Source organism: Mobula birostris, chromosome 14, assembly GCF_030028105.1.
Source record: "Mobula birostris isolate sMobBir1 chromosome 14, sMobBir1.hap1, whole genome shotgun sequence".
Classification (NCBI taxonomy): domain Eukaryota; kingdom Metazoa; phylum Chordata; class Chondrichthyes; order Myliobatiformes; family Myliobatidae; genus Mobula; species Mobula birostris.
In genome coordinates, this window is record NC_092383.1 from 38,715,388 (window position 1) to 38,732,372 (window position 16,985).

A 16,985-nucleotide genomic window follows, 5' to 3' on the forward strand; every position below is an offset into this window, starting at 1 on the left:
CAAATTTATGATGAATGCAGATAGCATTAACCTTTAACATCTCTGCAGGTGGCCAGACTTCATGAGGAGTGCAGTTAAGTACACCGTGTACTTCATAAGCCAACCTGTACATTTAACAACTGACAGAAGATATCAGAGAGGTGATTATGAGTCAGAAAATTCATGGTGCTTGTAAAAGAGAGTAAGCTTGATATTCTGAATTGCAATGTCAGCATTGGTGATAAGGTGGATAGGTACTACATAAAGGTGGATGGGTGAGATTTGAAGGTGGATGGATGAAATGTGCTGTATCCCAGAGAGAAATGACTCCTAGTTGCCAAAAGAAAGTGGGTCATGACAGCCATGGAATTTAGTGATAGCCTTCTGCTTTTCCAGCAACTCATCCTGTTCAGTATGTCCTCTGCTCATTCTCCAGCCAAAATGTATTCCAAGGGAAATACCATGCCTATGAGCATGAATATAAGATCATATGACATAGGAGCAGAATTAGGCCATTTGACCCATTGAACCTGCTTTGCCTTTCCATCATGGCTGATTTAATATCCCCAAAACCCCATTCTTCTGCCCGTTCCCGTAATCTTTGATGTTGTGACTAATCAATATCCATCAATCTCTGCTATAAATATACCCAATAACTTGGCCTCCACAGCCATCTGTGGCAATGAATTCCACAGATTAACTATGCTCTGGCTAAATAAGTTCTTCCTCATCTCAATTCTAAATGAATGTCCCTCTGTTCTAAAGCCATGCTGTCTGGTCCTAGACTCACCCAGTATAGGAAACATCCTTTCTACATCCGCTCTATCATGGCCTTTCAATATTCGATAGGTTTCAATGAGATCCCCCCCTCATTCTGAGTACAGGCCCAGAGCCATCAGACACTCCACATACATTAACCCTTTCTAACTCTTTCATTCCTGGAATCATTCTCATGAACCTCCTCTGAAACCTCTCCAATGCCTGCATATCTTTTCTTAGATAAGGGGCCCAAAACACTCCAAGTGTGGTCTAACCAATGCCTTGTAAAGCAGGGGTCCCCAACCTTTATGGCACCGCGGACTGGTTTAAAATTGACAATATTCTTGCAGACTGGCCGATTGGGGTGGGGGGAGGATGTGTTATTCACGACTGGAATATAGGTGATTAGTCAACTACAAGTCACTTATAAGTGGCTAATACACTCAATTTCGTTTCTAAAGGGGTTTATCTAACGAATTTAATATTAAACACACAGCACATATTTTCCTCGCATGAATGGAGTGATAAGTCAATTATAACAGTGGTCCCAAACCTCCGGGCAGTGGACTGATACTGGGCTGTGAAGAATGCAGCAGTACAGCAGTAGCCAGAACGCACCCAGCACATCTTTTAGAAAAAAGCCAAAATAAATAAGATAATTGATTAGGTGCTGCCCGGCCGTAAATGCCGGCCCAGATCAGAGGCGATGCAATCGGCAATCACACTAATATCGCTGAATCAGTGGGAGCCCTGAGCTTGTTTTCCTGCAACAAGACGGTCCCATCAAGGGGTGATGGGAGACAGCGATACTCGAAGGGGGTTCCTTATGTCTAGTCTATTCCGCAATTTAGTTTTTGTTGCATTCATTGCAGAAAACCCCGCTTCGCAGCGATATGTTGTTGGAAATGGAAGCAACGTTTTCAGTGCTTTCGTGGCTATCTCAGGATATTCAGCCTTGACTTTGATCCAGAATGCCGGCAGAGATGTTATGTCAAACATACTTTTCAGCCCACCATCATTTGCAAGCTCGAGGAGTTGATCTTTTTCCCGCTCTGACATGGAAGATTCACCGGAAACATTCACAAATGGGTCACGGACCCATTCCTTTGCACGTCTTGGGTCACTGATGACCTCGCATGCGTTAAAGTTCAACAGTGGGCATTACAGGGAATGAGGAAAGGTGCAGCTGACTCATATCGTTTCATATTGCCAAATCATATCGTTTCCTCGCAGCCCAGTGGTTGGGGACCACTGTTGTAAAGCCTCAACTTTAAAGTGGAAATATAATGAGTAATATGACGATACAGTAGTGGATGCTGTGGACTCACAACACCAGCAACCCAGGCAAGATTTCATTTCTGTATTATCTCTTTTTTTGCACATTCACATCATGAAATGTATGCATTTCCTCCTAAATCTCAAAGCTGTGTTGGTGGTTTGTTGATTGTTTGTAACTGACCTTTTCATCTGCACTAATGGCAAAAAAGAATTGAAGGGTATTTGCTAGACATATTTAAGAGAAAGTAAGTTGCAGGTGTATGAGGAAATAAGAGAAAGGATAAGATCAATGGTGCTCTTCACTGGGACAGAGCATGGACCTCATGGGTCGGGTATTCTTCTGTTTGGGTTGAAGTACAAAATAAGACAAAATGGTTTAAAACCTAATACACATCACAAGCAACACACACAAAATGCTGGAGGAACTTAGCAGGCCAGGCAGCATCTATGGAAAAGAGTGCAGTCAACGTTTCAGGTCAAGACCCTTCATCAGGACACATCACAAGGATGTAGCACAGCTAGTAGGGCTGTTGCCTCTCAGATCCAGTGACCCAGGTTCACTCCTGACCATGTTCTTATTATGGCTACCCGACTTCCAGAATTCAGAATGATGTGAAGTTTGTTGTTTTGCAGCGGCACTACAGTGCAAAAACATAAATATCTATCAGTTACAAAAATCTCCCCCAGATACTCTTGTTTCCTCCCACATAAAGTGTTGGAAGCACTGGGGTCAGACAGCATCAGTGGAAAGAGAAAGAGTTAAAATTTCAGGTTTGATCTTTATCAAACATGGGTATTTGATGATCAGCACAAACCTGGTGGCTAAAGTGTCTGTTTCCATAATGTATGAATTATTTGAAACACACAACAAATCAAAGTAAATTTATTATCAAATTATGAAAATGTCTCCGCACACTCCCTTAAAAATCATTTTCTTGCAGACATTCACAGTAGAACAAAGAAATACAATGGTCAATGAAAAACTACACAAACAAAATCTGGCAAACTACAACGTGAAAGATGACAAACTGCAATAAATAATGCTGAGAATATGAGTTGGGAGTCCTTGAAAGTTATTTGACAGGTTGTGGAATCAGTTCAGAGTTGAGGTGAGTGAAGTTATCCACACTGGTTCAAGAGTCTGATGGTTGAAGGGTAATAACTGTTACTAAACTTGATGGTGTGTGATTTAAGGCTTTTGTACCATCTTCCCAATGGCAGAAGCAAGAAGAGAGCATAGCCTGGATGGTGGGGGTTCTTGAGGATGGATGCTGCGTTCTTGTGGCAACAGATCTTCTAGATGTGCTCAGCAGTAGGAAAGGTTTTGCCTGTGATGGACTGGGCTTTTGTATGCTTTTCTGTCTTTGAACATTGATGTTTCCATACCAGGCTGTGTCGCAACCAGGCAGGATACCCTCCACTGTGCATCTGTGGGAGTCTGTGAAAGTCGTAGATAACATGGTGAATCTGCCTAAACTTCTAAGAACGTAAAGGCATTTTTGTGCCGCCTTTGTGATGGCATTTACATGCTGGTCCCAGGACAGATCCTCTGAATGAACTTAAAGTTACTGACCCTCTTCACCTTCAGCTTCTTCCTCCTGTACTGAATAATTATCTTTTCAGTTTTTGTGATGTCGAGTAAGAGGTTGTTGTTGTGGCACAATCAACCAGTTTTTCAGTTGCCTTTCTATATGCTAATTTGTCACCATTTTAGATTCAACCAACAACAGTTGCATTGTCAGCAAACTTAATTATGGCATTGAAATTGTACTTAGCTACACAGTCATAAGTATAAGGTGTGCAGAGCAGGGAGCTAAGCACACAGCCTTATGGTGTACCTGCACTGCTGGTGATTTTGGAGGAGATGTTGTTGCCAATCCAAAATGACTGGGGTCTGCAAGTGAGGAAATAGAGAATGCAGTTGCACAAGGTGGTATCAATGCCTAGGTCTTGGAGCTTAGCGATTAGTTTTGAGTGGATGATAGTGTTGAATGCTGAGCTGTAGTCAATGAAGAGTATCCTGATGTATGTGCCTTCATTGTTCTGATGTTCCAGAGCTGAGTGGAGAGCCAATCAAATGGCATCTGCTGTTGACCTGTTGTGATGGTAGGCAAAGTGGAGCAGACCCAAGTTGCTTCTCGGGCAAGAATTGATATATTCCATGACCAACCTCTCAGAGCATTTTAATCACAGTGATTCTAACTGCTCCTGGGTGATAGTCATTGAGGCAGATTACCGCGTTCTTCTTGGTACCGCTATGATGAAGCCTGCTTGAAGTAGGTGGGTATCTCAGAATGCCAAAGCAAGAGATTGAATATGTCAGTAAACTCTCAAGCCAGTTGACTAGCACAGGGCTTCAGTACTCAGCCAGGTAGGTACATCAACAGGCTGTGGGAATTTGTAAAGGTGCTTCTATGTTCTGCCAGTAAGCAATCATAAAAGACATTGAGCTCATCTGGGAGCGAAATGTTTTTGTCACATATATCACTTGTTTTGTTTTTCTTTTGTAGCAGGTGATGGCATTCAAGCCCTGCCTCAGCTATTGAGATCCTTCTATGATTTAAGTTTGGTCTGGAATTGCCAATTCACGTGCGAGATGGCTTTCTGTAAGTCATACCTTGACCTCTTATGCTTTCCTGGGCTGCCAGTCCTGAACGCCACCAATCTAACCTTCAGCAGGCTGGAGATCTCCTCGTTCATCCAGTGCTTCTGGTTGATGAAGGCTGAATGATTTTGTGAAAACACACTTGTCCACAAGTGTCTTTATAACATCTATGACAACCATAGCATAGTCATTCAGGTCCTCCGATAATAACTTGAACGTAGCCCAGTGCACCAACTTGAAGCGATCTCGTAGCTGCTCCTCTACTTCCTGTGATCATCTTTTTGTTGTCCTTATCTCTGGTGCCTTGCTGCTTAGTCTCTGTCTATATGCATGTAGGTGGAGGGCAGCCAGATGATCAGATTTCCAGAAATGTGGTCTAGGGACAGAAACAGTAGGCATTCTTAATGGTAGTGCAGCAGTGATGAAGTGTCTTGGGTCCTCAGGTACTGCAGGTAATGTGCTGCAATCTTGAAATAACCTGCAAGGACTAAGTTGTTCAGCCTCTGAATATGGTTGAGTTAGCTACAGAGTTGAACTCCAATCTAACAGCACAAGCTTGTACACTAATGGATGTTGCAGTTTTCCTACTGCACACGCCCATTGTTGGTGTTGCATATCCGGTACCCAGATTCCCAAATAACTGCCATTGCATCCTCTCATTAAATTTTCTGAAACTTTCACTGCTTCCTGTTATTGTTATTCTAGCTGTCAACTTCCTACAGTTCCTTTTTCTGCACAATCCTTTCTTCACAGATCGGAGCTGAACCCCAGAGGGAAAACATGAATAGAGCAAAAGCCAGATGCAGAGTGATGAATGGGAGAAAGTGTCAGACAGAGGGGAACTGAAGTTTTGTTCTTCTACACTACATTCTTCAAATCAGTTCTGGGGATGTTGGATGTGAGTGGCAATGAGTGCAAATTTATCTACTTATTTGGTACTAGGATCATTGGCCTGAAATATTGACACTGATGGGCTCTCCTCAGATGCCTGATCTGCAGAACATCTCCTGCATTTTGTTTTTGCTTCAGATTTTTAGCATCTGCAGTGTTTGATTTGCACTGACTATGGACACAAGATGCAAGAAGACATTACAATATTATTTTGTGTTAATAAATAGTTATTATACAAAGGAGATAGAAATTTTAGGATTAACTTAACCTTGAGCAGGGAGCAGACAATAAGAAAATTAGAAAACTAGACAGCCAAATGGTTAATTAAAGTGGAGACACGGTTGATGATTGAATTTCAAATGTTAACATGGAATAAGACTGAAATTTCATGACATTTATATTACCTTATTTGCTGAAGTATTTTGTGATTCCAATTTTAATCCTAAAATCCATATTCACAGCAACCAGTGCAAATGAAAAAACTCAAAAGACTCGACCAATAAGGAGGAAGACTGTACTGCCACATTCAACAAGTGCCATACTTAAAATAAAGCATGCATTTAAAATAGCCTTACAATATATTTAGAATTCTTTATTTAAATAGAAAATAAATAATTTTATCATATGATTTGAATATTTACTGATATGTGAAATTTCATATGGAGACATATACTGACTTATTCTTTAATTGTCTGGCAATCTCCCATCACACTTTCTTGTCATAAACAGAGCAATGTGATAGAATCATAGGCCCTTCAGCCCACTGAGACCATGACGACCATGAAATAACCATTAACTTTAATCCTACACTAATCCCATTTTATTTTCTCCAAGTCCCATTATTTAGCCTAAAATTATATCCCTCAGCTACACATTATCCATTTAATCTACTAATCAAAACCTGGGTCACTGGAGCATTGAGGTAGTAAACTCTACTAGCTATGTCACTGTCTGTCTTCACGCTGATGTTCGTTACAATTTGTAGCAGTTCCTCTAAATTAGGTTCCCAAAGTAAAACAATATATGATTTCCCTTGAATGACCTGGTGTTTGTGTTTTAATTACTTATTGTTATAAATTTCCAGTGCTACTTAACAATAGTTAGCTATTCCCACAGAAAATAAGTGAGGATCAATATACACAAAAATGAAGATAAACATAATTAGCTTTTTGTACTGGAAATTGTGATGCTATAGGGTGCCCTCATGGCATCTGTTATGGTCACATACAGAGCCTCAGAGTAAGCACTCAGTTTGAAACTGTGTATAGAATCATTTGGTTTGGAAAAATATGTCAAAGGTGATGATAATGTTCTAGAATGATAAGGATAGGTATTAAGCCTCTCTCATGTTGGAGGTGGTCACTGAGACCAGAGAAGTTCCAGGTGATGTTTTTATGAATGAATGTACTTGATGCATACATTTGAAAGTTATCTATATCTTGCTTCATGCAGACATGAACCGTGTAATTTTGAGGAGTGGTGAATGGAAACGCACATTATGCAGTCACTGTCTACACCCTGACTTCCGACATTGTGATGGAAGAATAGTCTTTGATAAACACAAGATGTTCAGATGACAGTTTAGTCACCAGGCCAGATTGTAAAGGTCAGGGTGACAGGGCCCAAGGCAAGGGCGGGTCAGTTTAGCTTGTCAATGAAACTAGATTAGGAAACTCTCTACGCAACCCATAATTAGTCGAAGCTCATACTTTATTGTCTCTCCATAAACAACAATGTAAGTATGATGACCCCGGGCCAACAATTTAAACATAAATTCTACTGTTCCTTCTCTATCAATACTCACTCAGACAACTTGTCCAATTTATAACACCGAAATAGGGGATCACTGTTGGCCTTCCTTCCTACTCCCAGCCCCTGGCATTGGGGTTCTTCCTTGCGATGGTGATTCTCCGGATTTATCACTGATAGTGCAATTGAAGTAACCATTTTTATATCAATTTCTTATTAATTCAAATGTGCAATCCAGTGTCATTAGCTGGAGGTCATGTATCTGACCTTTACCACCTTTTAATGGCTCTGCTTCAGGCCAGCATCCATTCATGCCCTCTTCTCAGCAAGTGACAATTGGTAATTCATGGCTCTTTCTTCTCAATCTGCAACGAGCTCAAATCGCTCCAGGTAGGCACCAACCCCAACATTTACAGATCTGCATGTTATATCCAACCATAGAGCATCTTTCAAATAATTTCTTTATTGGAAATTATCTCTAGTCCCACAGATTACCTGAAGCATCATTGTGTCTTCTTTAAAACACTGAAAGCAAAGCAACTTCATCTCACAAAATGGAGGACATAAAACAGTTACACAAAATGGCAGCTTCCACCTCCAAACACATAGCAAGATAAAGACAATTCCATTGTCCTTGACCCATTCGAGTTTGACATTTTCTTCTATATTTCAAATCCGCCACGGCCAACAGGACAGACTCCCTGTGAACTTCAGTTCAGAACTATTATTGTTTGCATGATTTTTTTTCTCCCTGAACATTGGGTGTTCAACGATCTACTTTATTTTATGGGTTCTTTTGGGCTTCTTTGTTTTGTGGCTGCCATTTAGGGGACATATCTCAAGGTTGTATAATGTATACATACTTTAATAATAAATGTACTTTGAACTTTGAGATGCTGTAGATGCTGGAAATCCAAATCAACACAGGGAAAATATTGGAGGAACTCAGCAGTTCGGGCAGCATCTATGACAGTGAATCAACAGTTGACATTTTGGGCTGAGAACCTTCTTCAGAGCTGGAAAGGAAAGGGAAGACTCCAGAATTTTTAAAAAAATGTGGTAGGAGGGAAAGGAAGACAAGTTAGAAGATGATGGGTAAAACCAGGTGGGTGGGCAAGATAAAGGGCTGGAGAAGAAGAAATCTGCTAGAAAAGGAGAGTAGTCTATAGGAGAAAGGGAAAAAGTAAGGGCAGCAGGGGAAAGTGATGAGAAGAAGTAAGTGGCCAGAGTGGGAATTAAAAGAAAGAGGTAAGGAGGAGGGGAAAATATTACTGGGAGAAATCGATGTTCATGCCATCAGGTTGGAGGCTACCTAGGCAGAATATAAGATGTTACTCCTCCACCCTGAGAGTGGCCTCATCCTGGTGGACAAGGAGGCTTTGGACTAACATGTCAGAACAAGAATGGAGATAGGAATTACAATATTTGGCCACCAGAAAAGTCCAATTTTGGCAGTTGTAGCGGAGGTGCCCAACTGTCTTTGATAACGTTGCTAAAGAAGTTTGGGCTAAGGCCACTCCTGAAGAGCTCATGAAATGATCTCTTAGAGCTGCAGTTATTAATCTCCAACAATCTGCAGCCACATTTCTTCAATAAAAATTCTGGACAGGCTGACCACATCCTATAATATGAATGGTTAAATTTAAAAACAAAGAAAATATTGAAAAATAAACCTGGAGTTTCATATTTTAATACTGTGTAATTATTGTTGCAGCTGTTGCTGGGAAAATCTATAATCATTTAGGAGTTACATTTTGGCTAAATGTAATGATAGTTTCTGCAGTTTAATCAGCTGAGAACCCAGCTCTGCCTTCTCAAGCATCATTTACTTCAATAAGTGCTGCCATGTTTTTGTTTTCCTACATGTTCTATGTTATAGGCAACTTCAGCAACAACAACAAGCTGAGCTGGAAGTTGGTCCAAGGGAAGGTCTACCTTCCTACGATCCTTCACAGGTAAGGTGCACAAAAATATTGCATTTTGATAAGCAATGCTTTAGAGCTAAATTTCTGGCTCTAGTTGATCATTATTTATTCTAAGGTTGCAGGATAGATACTATCATCAAAAAAATAACAAAAAGACAATATATCTTTTGGTTAAATCATAGCCTGTATTTTGGAAAGAACTGATGATATAATAGATCTCATATCACCTTTTATTTTAAAGGTCCCTGTGTCATCTGTATCTGCTGGTGTCCAAGAGCATGGGAAATCAATGGACAAAGCAGACCCATTATTTTCACAAGACAGAGACCCCAGGTTCAGTGATATCTACACTGGTATTTCACCTGGTGAGTTCCTTTTGGATCTTTGTATCAATATAAATTCATAACTTAAAATGAGATCAAATTCAGTCTTGTTAAAATATTTAAGAACGTATTTCCTTCCTACTTTCCTTCCTTCCTAGCAATTCTCAGCTTGATTTTATTTTTCATAAATTGAGCAAATATGTATAAAGTATGTAAGAGTAGATTCCAACAATACAGCTTTAAAGCTAAAATATCTGTTTTAAAGGTAAGAACTCCATACTTATAAGAACAGCTGGTGCAAATTGCGGCTTTAAATATTCATTGACTTTCATTTCTCAGACCTGTGTCTTTGATATTACATTCTAACTGCACCAGTGAATTCCATTTCTACCTTCAAATAAAGTAAATTACAGTCAAAGACGGTATTGAGTCTAGCCCTGCCCTTTGTGTTTCTTGTTACTTAGCAAGAGTTGCCTTTCAGTGCGAGGCCTCAAAAATCATCCAGTACAATTCCATAGCTGCTTCGGAAATCATGGGAGAACAGCTCCAGACTCTTAGCTCTTATGTTGTCTATATTTTTGTGCTTTATTCTGTACTTACTACTTAACATTTTGAACAAACAGCTTAATGACTACTTCTGAGGACGTAGATGATATAAGAACTACAGTCTCAATTTGCTGCTTTTAGAATGACTCTCTAGAATTCTCTATCTGAGAACACTGTGTAGGTCGAGTTATTTAATAGATGTAGGGTGGAGAATGACCGAACTTTGAATTACCTGGGGCTGAGTAGTCTAGAGAGAGAGAGAGTAGGAAAATGATGTTGAAGCCAAGTTTGGATCAACCATTATCTTCCTGAATGGGGGAGCGGACTTGTCACTTATACCTGCTTCTGGATCTTGTGTCACGAAGGCTTCCAGGACGCCAAATACTGAGTTAGGAGGTTCTTCAAATCTCTATGGAAGGAGTGTTTGTTCAGTCATTTATATGTATTACCTCCCCATAATTTCATCATGGTGAGTGATTGGTGGTACGAATTTGTTCAGAGCTGGTATGGATGTCATGGTTCCAGTGATAGTACTGATTGTGGGTTTAAACAGGCTCTGGAATGAGTGCTAGCAGCTCAGACTGGCACACTCCATGACTCTTGAGAATAAAAGTGCTGCAGTACTGTGTTCACGCAGCAATTCAATCCACTGTGGCTAGTTTTCACACCATGTTTGCCTGACTCTTGTTATTCACATCATTTTTTAAGCAATGGTTATGAAACATTAAGTCATTTATATGCCAGACCTTGGTAGGACAGAGTTAATTTTTTTTCTGAAAATACGGGATTTTAATGAACAGGTGTTATATTGGTTGTTGGGGTGATCATCAGATTTCATTGCAGCTTCCATTTGCAGGAATACATGACTTCTACCCATCCGAAGGCCTTTCCTGTGCAGCTGGAGCATTGATTAATTCCCACGAAGTAACAGCAATTGTGTCAGTGACATAAACATCTGAGAATTAGAGAGAGAACAATACCCTGTAGGAAGACTTCATTTGGGATTCTTCATCTGCTTTCTGTCTCAGAGATCAGCTAGGATCCATCAGCTCTCCAGAGGTATCCATGATATAGAGTGTCCTGGGACCTGGCAGAATCCACTACAACTTTAGTTTCAGGTCAGGATTCCAACAGAATGGTATGCAGTGGAAAGGGCAATGAAGGTTGACTGCAAGGAAGTATTGGTCTTAAGGTTGTTCTGGGAGTCAGTCTCATTGTCTGAGCTGAGGCAAGCATTTGGCCACCGAGGCATAAAATAGCATAAACCCATTTGCTTCCAGAGGATGGAGTCGTCATAACTGGAACAATCCTTAGAGTAGTTCATAGTTGTACAGAGCAATGATTTGAATTTGTAATTCCTAAAGTGGCTGGCTCATTTCCTATTACAGCAGAGATGTAACATTGCTTCATGGCAGATTCAAGCGATTTGGCAGTCACTACCAGATTTGAATATAAGCAAAGAAATTACTGATGTGTCATTAAACTGAGAGGGCCTGGATGGAATCCGTCTTTCACTGCGTCCTTCCCTCTTTTTCATACATTCAGATCAACACCAAGTTTCTCAGTGGATTAACTGTCTGATCATGTATGTATGGAAATTTACTTTGAACTGGGAATGGAATAACATCTGTCAAGCGGTAAAAAATAACAGCCTGCTCATATGGTCCAAATGTTAACTGACAAACCATTCCAGGACATCCTGCAACTCATGTCAACATAACCCCAGCCAAACACCCAATGGCTTCCCTTTCACTGGATCAAAAGACATGCGCAAAGATTGGTGGAGTTGTGGACAGTGGAAAGGATAGTCTTAAGCTGCAGAGTGATAGTGCTGTGTTGGTGAAATGGGCTGACAAATAGCAGGTGGAGTTAAATCTAGTAAGTATAAGAGGTTGCATTTTGTGAGTACTAATGAGGATAGGACATCCTCCATGAAAATAACCTTTCGATGCAAGTACAAAGGTCCTTGAATTTGGCAGTGCAGGTGAATAATATATTTAATGAAGCATGTGAGATGCTGGTCAGCATTAGTCAGGACAAATAACACAAGAGCAGGCAGCTTATGTTCCAATTTTATAAAACCTTGGTCAGACCTCGGCTGCACTATTGTGTGCAGTTTAGATCACTAAGGTATTGGAAGCTGTATAGTGCTGGAGAGAATACTGCGGGGACTCATCAGGATGTTGTCTGGAATGGAGCAGTTCTATTATGAGAAGAGACCAGAGAAGCTAGGTTTGTTCTCCCTAAGCAAATGTTCTTTAGAGGAGACAAGATCAATGCATTTAAAATTATCAGAGGTATTGACAGGATAGATTGCAGGAAACACTTCCCTTATCAGGGGTGAATAAAAGTAGAAGACACAGGTTTTTAGGGTAAGGATTAAGAGATTTAGAGTGGTATAAGAAGGACCTTTTTCACATGGTAAGTAGCTGGAATATGCCACTAGCAGGACTTTCTGCACATGAATATCTGGAATACTGCTGGCACGGGGCAGCATGGTAGTGTAACACAATCACAGCACCAGCGATCACCAATTGGGGTTCAATTGCTGCCGCTCTCTGTAAGGAGTTTGCACGTTTTCCCTGTGACCCCATGGGTTTCCTCTTTGTGCTCTGGCTTCCTCCCACGTTCTAAAGATGTACAGGTTCAGGTCATTAAGTTGTGGGCACGCTATGTTGGCTCTGGAAGCATGGTGACACTTTCAGGCTGTTCCTAGCATATCTTCAGCTGTGTTGGTTGTTAAAACAAGCAACGTATTTCACTGTGTGTTTCAATGTTTTCGATGTACATGGAGCATATAAGGCTAATCTTAAATCATTAAACAGAGTTGCTGACAACATTGAAGAGATGTCTGGATGAGCACTTGAGATGCTGAGACATTGAAGTTTTCACTTGTTGTCATGGTCGTGCAAGGCTGAATGGCCTGTTTCCATGATCTATGACTCCCTAACCATATTATTAATTTAATGATTGAAGTGTGAGTTCATTAAGTACTTAGTGCAGAATAGTAGAAGAGTATACTGGTAAAGTAAGAAGAAAGTAAGGTCATGTGGTGCTTAAATACCAAAATTAATCATTCTGTAAATGTTACTAAAATTATTGCTATCTGGGTTGAACTCCATCTGCCATTCTCAGGCCAACTCTGTATCCTGTTTATTTCCTATTGTAACCTATGACAACATTCTGTACTATGATCTATGATTATAAAATTATTGCTATCATTTTGGTAAAAAGTACTAGTCTACCATATTTTACTCAGTCACCAAAATTTAAGTAAAAATTTTAAATTAATTTGCATATAACATAACAATGTATACACACTGAATTTTACTCTATTATATTCTGCCTTCAGAGCAAGTTTTATATTGTCCCAGCCACTGGGAACATATAGGGTAGTTGTGGACAATGACAGCATTTTTGTTAAGTTAACTGATTTAGTATCCAAAGACCTGAATTATTGATCTGGAGACAAGAGTTCGATACCTGTCAAGGTATCCGAGTAACTTAAGTTAATAAATAAAGTATGATAGTAGCAAATGATATCCATGAATCTACACTACACATCTCTAGATACTGGATGTGGCAGGGTGCAGAGTTGCTGAGGAGGAGCATATTCTGCCTGGAGACTGATGACCAGTGATGTTTCACAGAGAATCTGTTCTAAGACCCCTGTTCTTTGTGATTTTTATAAATAACTTGCATGAGGAAGCGAGGGGTGTGTTAAAAAGTTTGCAAATGACGTGAAGGATGGTGGTGTTGTGGGTAGTACAGAATGTTGTCATAGGTTACAACAGGAAATAAACAGGATACAGAGTTGGCCTGAGAATGGCAGATGGAGTTCAACCCGGAAAAGTATGAGGTTGAACTAGAAGGCAGAATACAGGGTTTTGGAAGGTTGAACAGAAGGCAGAATACAGGGTGTATGGCAGGATTCTTAGTGTGGGGGAACAGAGGGATCTTGGGGTTCACATTCATTAATCCTTCAAAGTTGCAGTGCAGGTTGATGAGCTGGTTAAGAAAGCCTATGGTCTTTTGGCTTCGATAGTCAAGGGGGGGGTGCGGTATAGGGTGCTGAATTCAAGAGCTGCAAGGTATTATTGCAGTTCTATAAAACTCTTAGTTAGACCACACTAGAGTATCCAAGTGTGGTCTATTGTGTTCATTTTTGGTTGCCTTATTATAAGAAGGATATGGAAGCATTAGAGAGGGTTCAGAGGAGATGTACCAGGACGTTGCCAAGATTAGAAAGCAAGTCTTATTGGATAGGTTGAGAAAGCTAGGGCTTTTCTCTGTGGTGCAAAGGGGGCTGAGGAGTAACTTGAAGAGGTGTATAAGATGATAAGAAGCAAAGATAGAGTGGACAGCCAGAGCCATTTGCCCCAGGGTACAAATGGCTAATGCAAAAGGGCATAACTTTAAAGTGATTAGTGGAAAGTATAGGGAGGATATCAGAGGTGTTTTTTTTTACACAGAAAGTGATAGGTGCCTGGAGTGTGCTGCTAGGGGTGGTGGTAGAGACAGATAAATTAGGGACATTTAAGAGACTCTTAGATAGGTACATGGTTGAAAGAAAAATGGAGGGCTATGTGGGGAGGAAGAATTAGTTTGATCTTGGAGTAGATTAAAGGTTCAGCATAACATTGTTGGCCGAAAGGCCTGTACTGTGCTGCATTGTTCTGTGTCATTTACTGCTAAAAGTCTAAGTGCAAAATGTATCCTAGCTGTGTGGATAAGTCATTTTCATTTCTTTTGACATTTAGAAATCAAAGCAAAAATGTTTTTTGTTGGGAATGAATTGGGAATTCTACTAGAAAGATTGAATCCAAATGATAAACCTCATAAAATTAATTTTAGGTTTTTACAATTTCTGCTAACTGTTTGCCACATTACTCAATGCAAACTCATCCTCCCAAAGTCGTATTAATTCTAAGCTTCTTTCTTTTAACAATATAATGAGGTTTTTTTGCACAGGTTTAAGAAGATATCAAAATAATACTTAAATTATATGATCCAATATACTGAGCTCGTTTCCTCACTAGAAAGCTGTATCCTGTCCTTGTTCTACATAAGTCCTCCAAATTCTTACAACTCAGTATATATGTTATATATAATCAATGGCCACTGTATTTGTTACACGTGTATACCTGCTCGTTAATATAAATATCTAATTAGCCAATCATATGGTAGCAGCTCAATGCATAAGAGCATGCAGTGTGGTCAAGAGGTTCATTTGCTTTTCTGATAACACATCAGAATGAGGGAGAAAAATGATCTAAGTGACTTTGACTGTGGAATAATTGTTGGTGCCAGACGTGATGGTTTGAGTATCTCAGAAACTGCTGATCTCCTGAGATTTTCATGCACAACAGTCTCTAGAGTTTATAGAGAATGGTGCAAAAAACAAAAAAAAAAATTCAGTGAGTGGCAGTGTTGTGTGTGAAAATGCCTTGTTAATAAGAGAAATCAGAGGAGAAAGGCCAGACTGGTTCAAGCTGACAGGAAGGCAGAAGTAACTCACATAACAGCAGTGTGCAGAAGAGCATCTCTAAATGCACAACATGTTGAGTGGATGGGCTGTAGCTACATGATCCTACCAGTACCTGAAATGATGTACCTAATAAAGTGGCCACTCTGTGTACATGAATTTTCAGTGTTTAACATGCCTTGATCTCCCCCAGTGCTTCTAGACCTTGAATGCCTTTTCTGACTTTATCTAAACCCTTATTCTGACTCATGAGATTGACACTAATTCTCTTTGAACTTCTGAACAGTTCTTATACTGTAGTATACCTCCAAATAATACTCGATCGGAGAGTGATCCACGTAGCCATGGCATGGGGTAATTGCTACTGTGCTGTCTCTAGGATTCCATTATTAATTGCTTTGTTAAGTTTAATTTCAAGTTTATTGTCAATTAACAGTACACATGTATACCACCAAATAAGACATGGTCCTCTACACCAAGGTGCACAATACAGTACATATAACTCACACATGTAAAGTAATATTACAACAATAAAATTAAATGAATAAGGTTCATATATGACACAAGGCAAAAAGTAAACAGTATAACATTACTGGTGCTTCATACAATGAGATCTGGGTAGTGGTACGGAGTTCAGTAGACCTACAGCCTGCGGGATGAAGCTGTTTCCCACTCTAACCATTCTTATCCTAACGCTATGGTATCTCCTGATGGTAGGGAGTCAGGGAGGTTGCTAGATGGATGGGAGGGATCATTGACAGTGCTAAGGGCCCTGTGTACGCAGCACTCCTGATAAATAGATCTCTAACTTCCACAGAACAATACCATAAAAATAATCAAAGATGTTGAAGGGTGAGTGAATGGAGCTAATAATCCACTTAATTAGAAGTTGCAAAGTAAGGATGATTAGAACATATTGATATTAATGGTGCATTTTAATAAATATGGGAATTATTTAGTTTTGATTACTTGATAAAAGTAAAAACACGCAACGCCAGATGTGAAAAAAAATGCTGCCATTGCAGTGAGAGTCAGATGTACCTTACAGGGTGAAAGTTGTGAATTCAAGTCGTGGTCCACCTGAACTGGCAGCTCACACCACCTGCCATCTCAATGTTTCATTCTCCTGCGACACTTCAGACGACGACATTAATGACAAACCGGGTCGTCCCCAAAGGTGTACGTCTTCTAGGCTGCACCTGGAGATATCAAAACGCCAGGCCTCAGGGTGAGTCCAACAACCCACCACTCACAGAGAACTGTAGTTTGAGCTACAGCTGCAGATCACAGACTACGACAGGACCCCAACCACCTTGAAAAGAAAAGAAAAGCGTAAGAAAAGAAGATTAAGCTGTTTTGCAGATGAACTGGAAGAAGTAGACTAGATCTGCAAAAACTTTTGGCGCCATCTTTTCATGCTGTATTTCTGAAATAAAAACAGAAAA

The 16,985-nt window shown here is 40.1% G+C and overlaps 1 protein-coding gene across 6 annotated transcripts in view; it reads left to right on the top strand.

Moving 5' to 3' along the window:
* arnt2 (aryl-hydrocarbon receptor nuclear translocator 2) overlaps positions 1-16,985 on the top strand; it is a 393,077-nt gene that overhangs the window by 259,514 nt on the left and 116,578 nt on the right. For all 6 annotated transcript variants that reach the window (XR_011889078.1, XM_072278401.1, XM_072278402.1 and 3 more), the window contains 2 exons: positions 9,141-9,216; positions 9,428-9,551. Coding sequence is in view for 5 of the 6 variants with exons in the window: in XM_072278401.1 (XP_072134502.1) it covers positions 9,141-9,216; positions 9,428-9,551 (200 nt within the window). In the remaining variant the exon portion in view is untranslated. The remainder of the gene's footprint in view (positions 1-9,140; positions 9,217-9,427; positions 9,552-16,985) is intronic.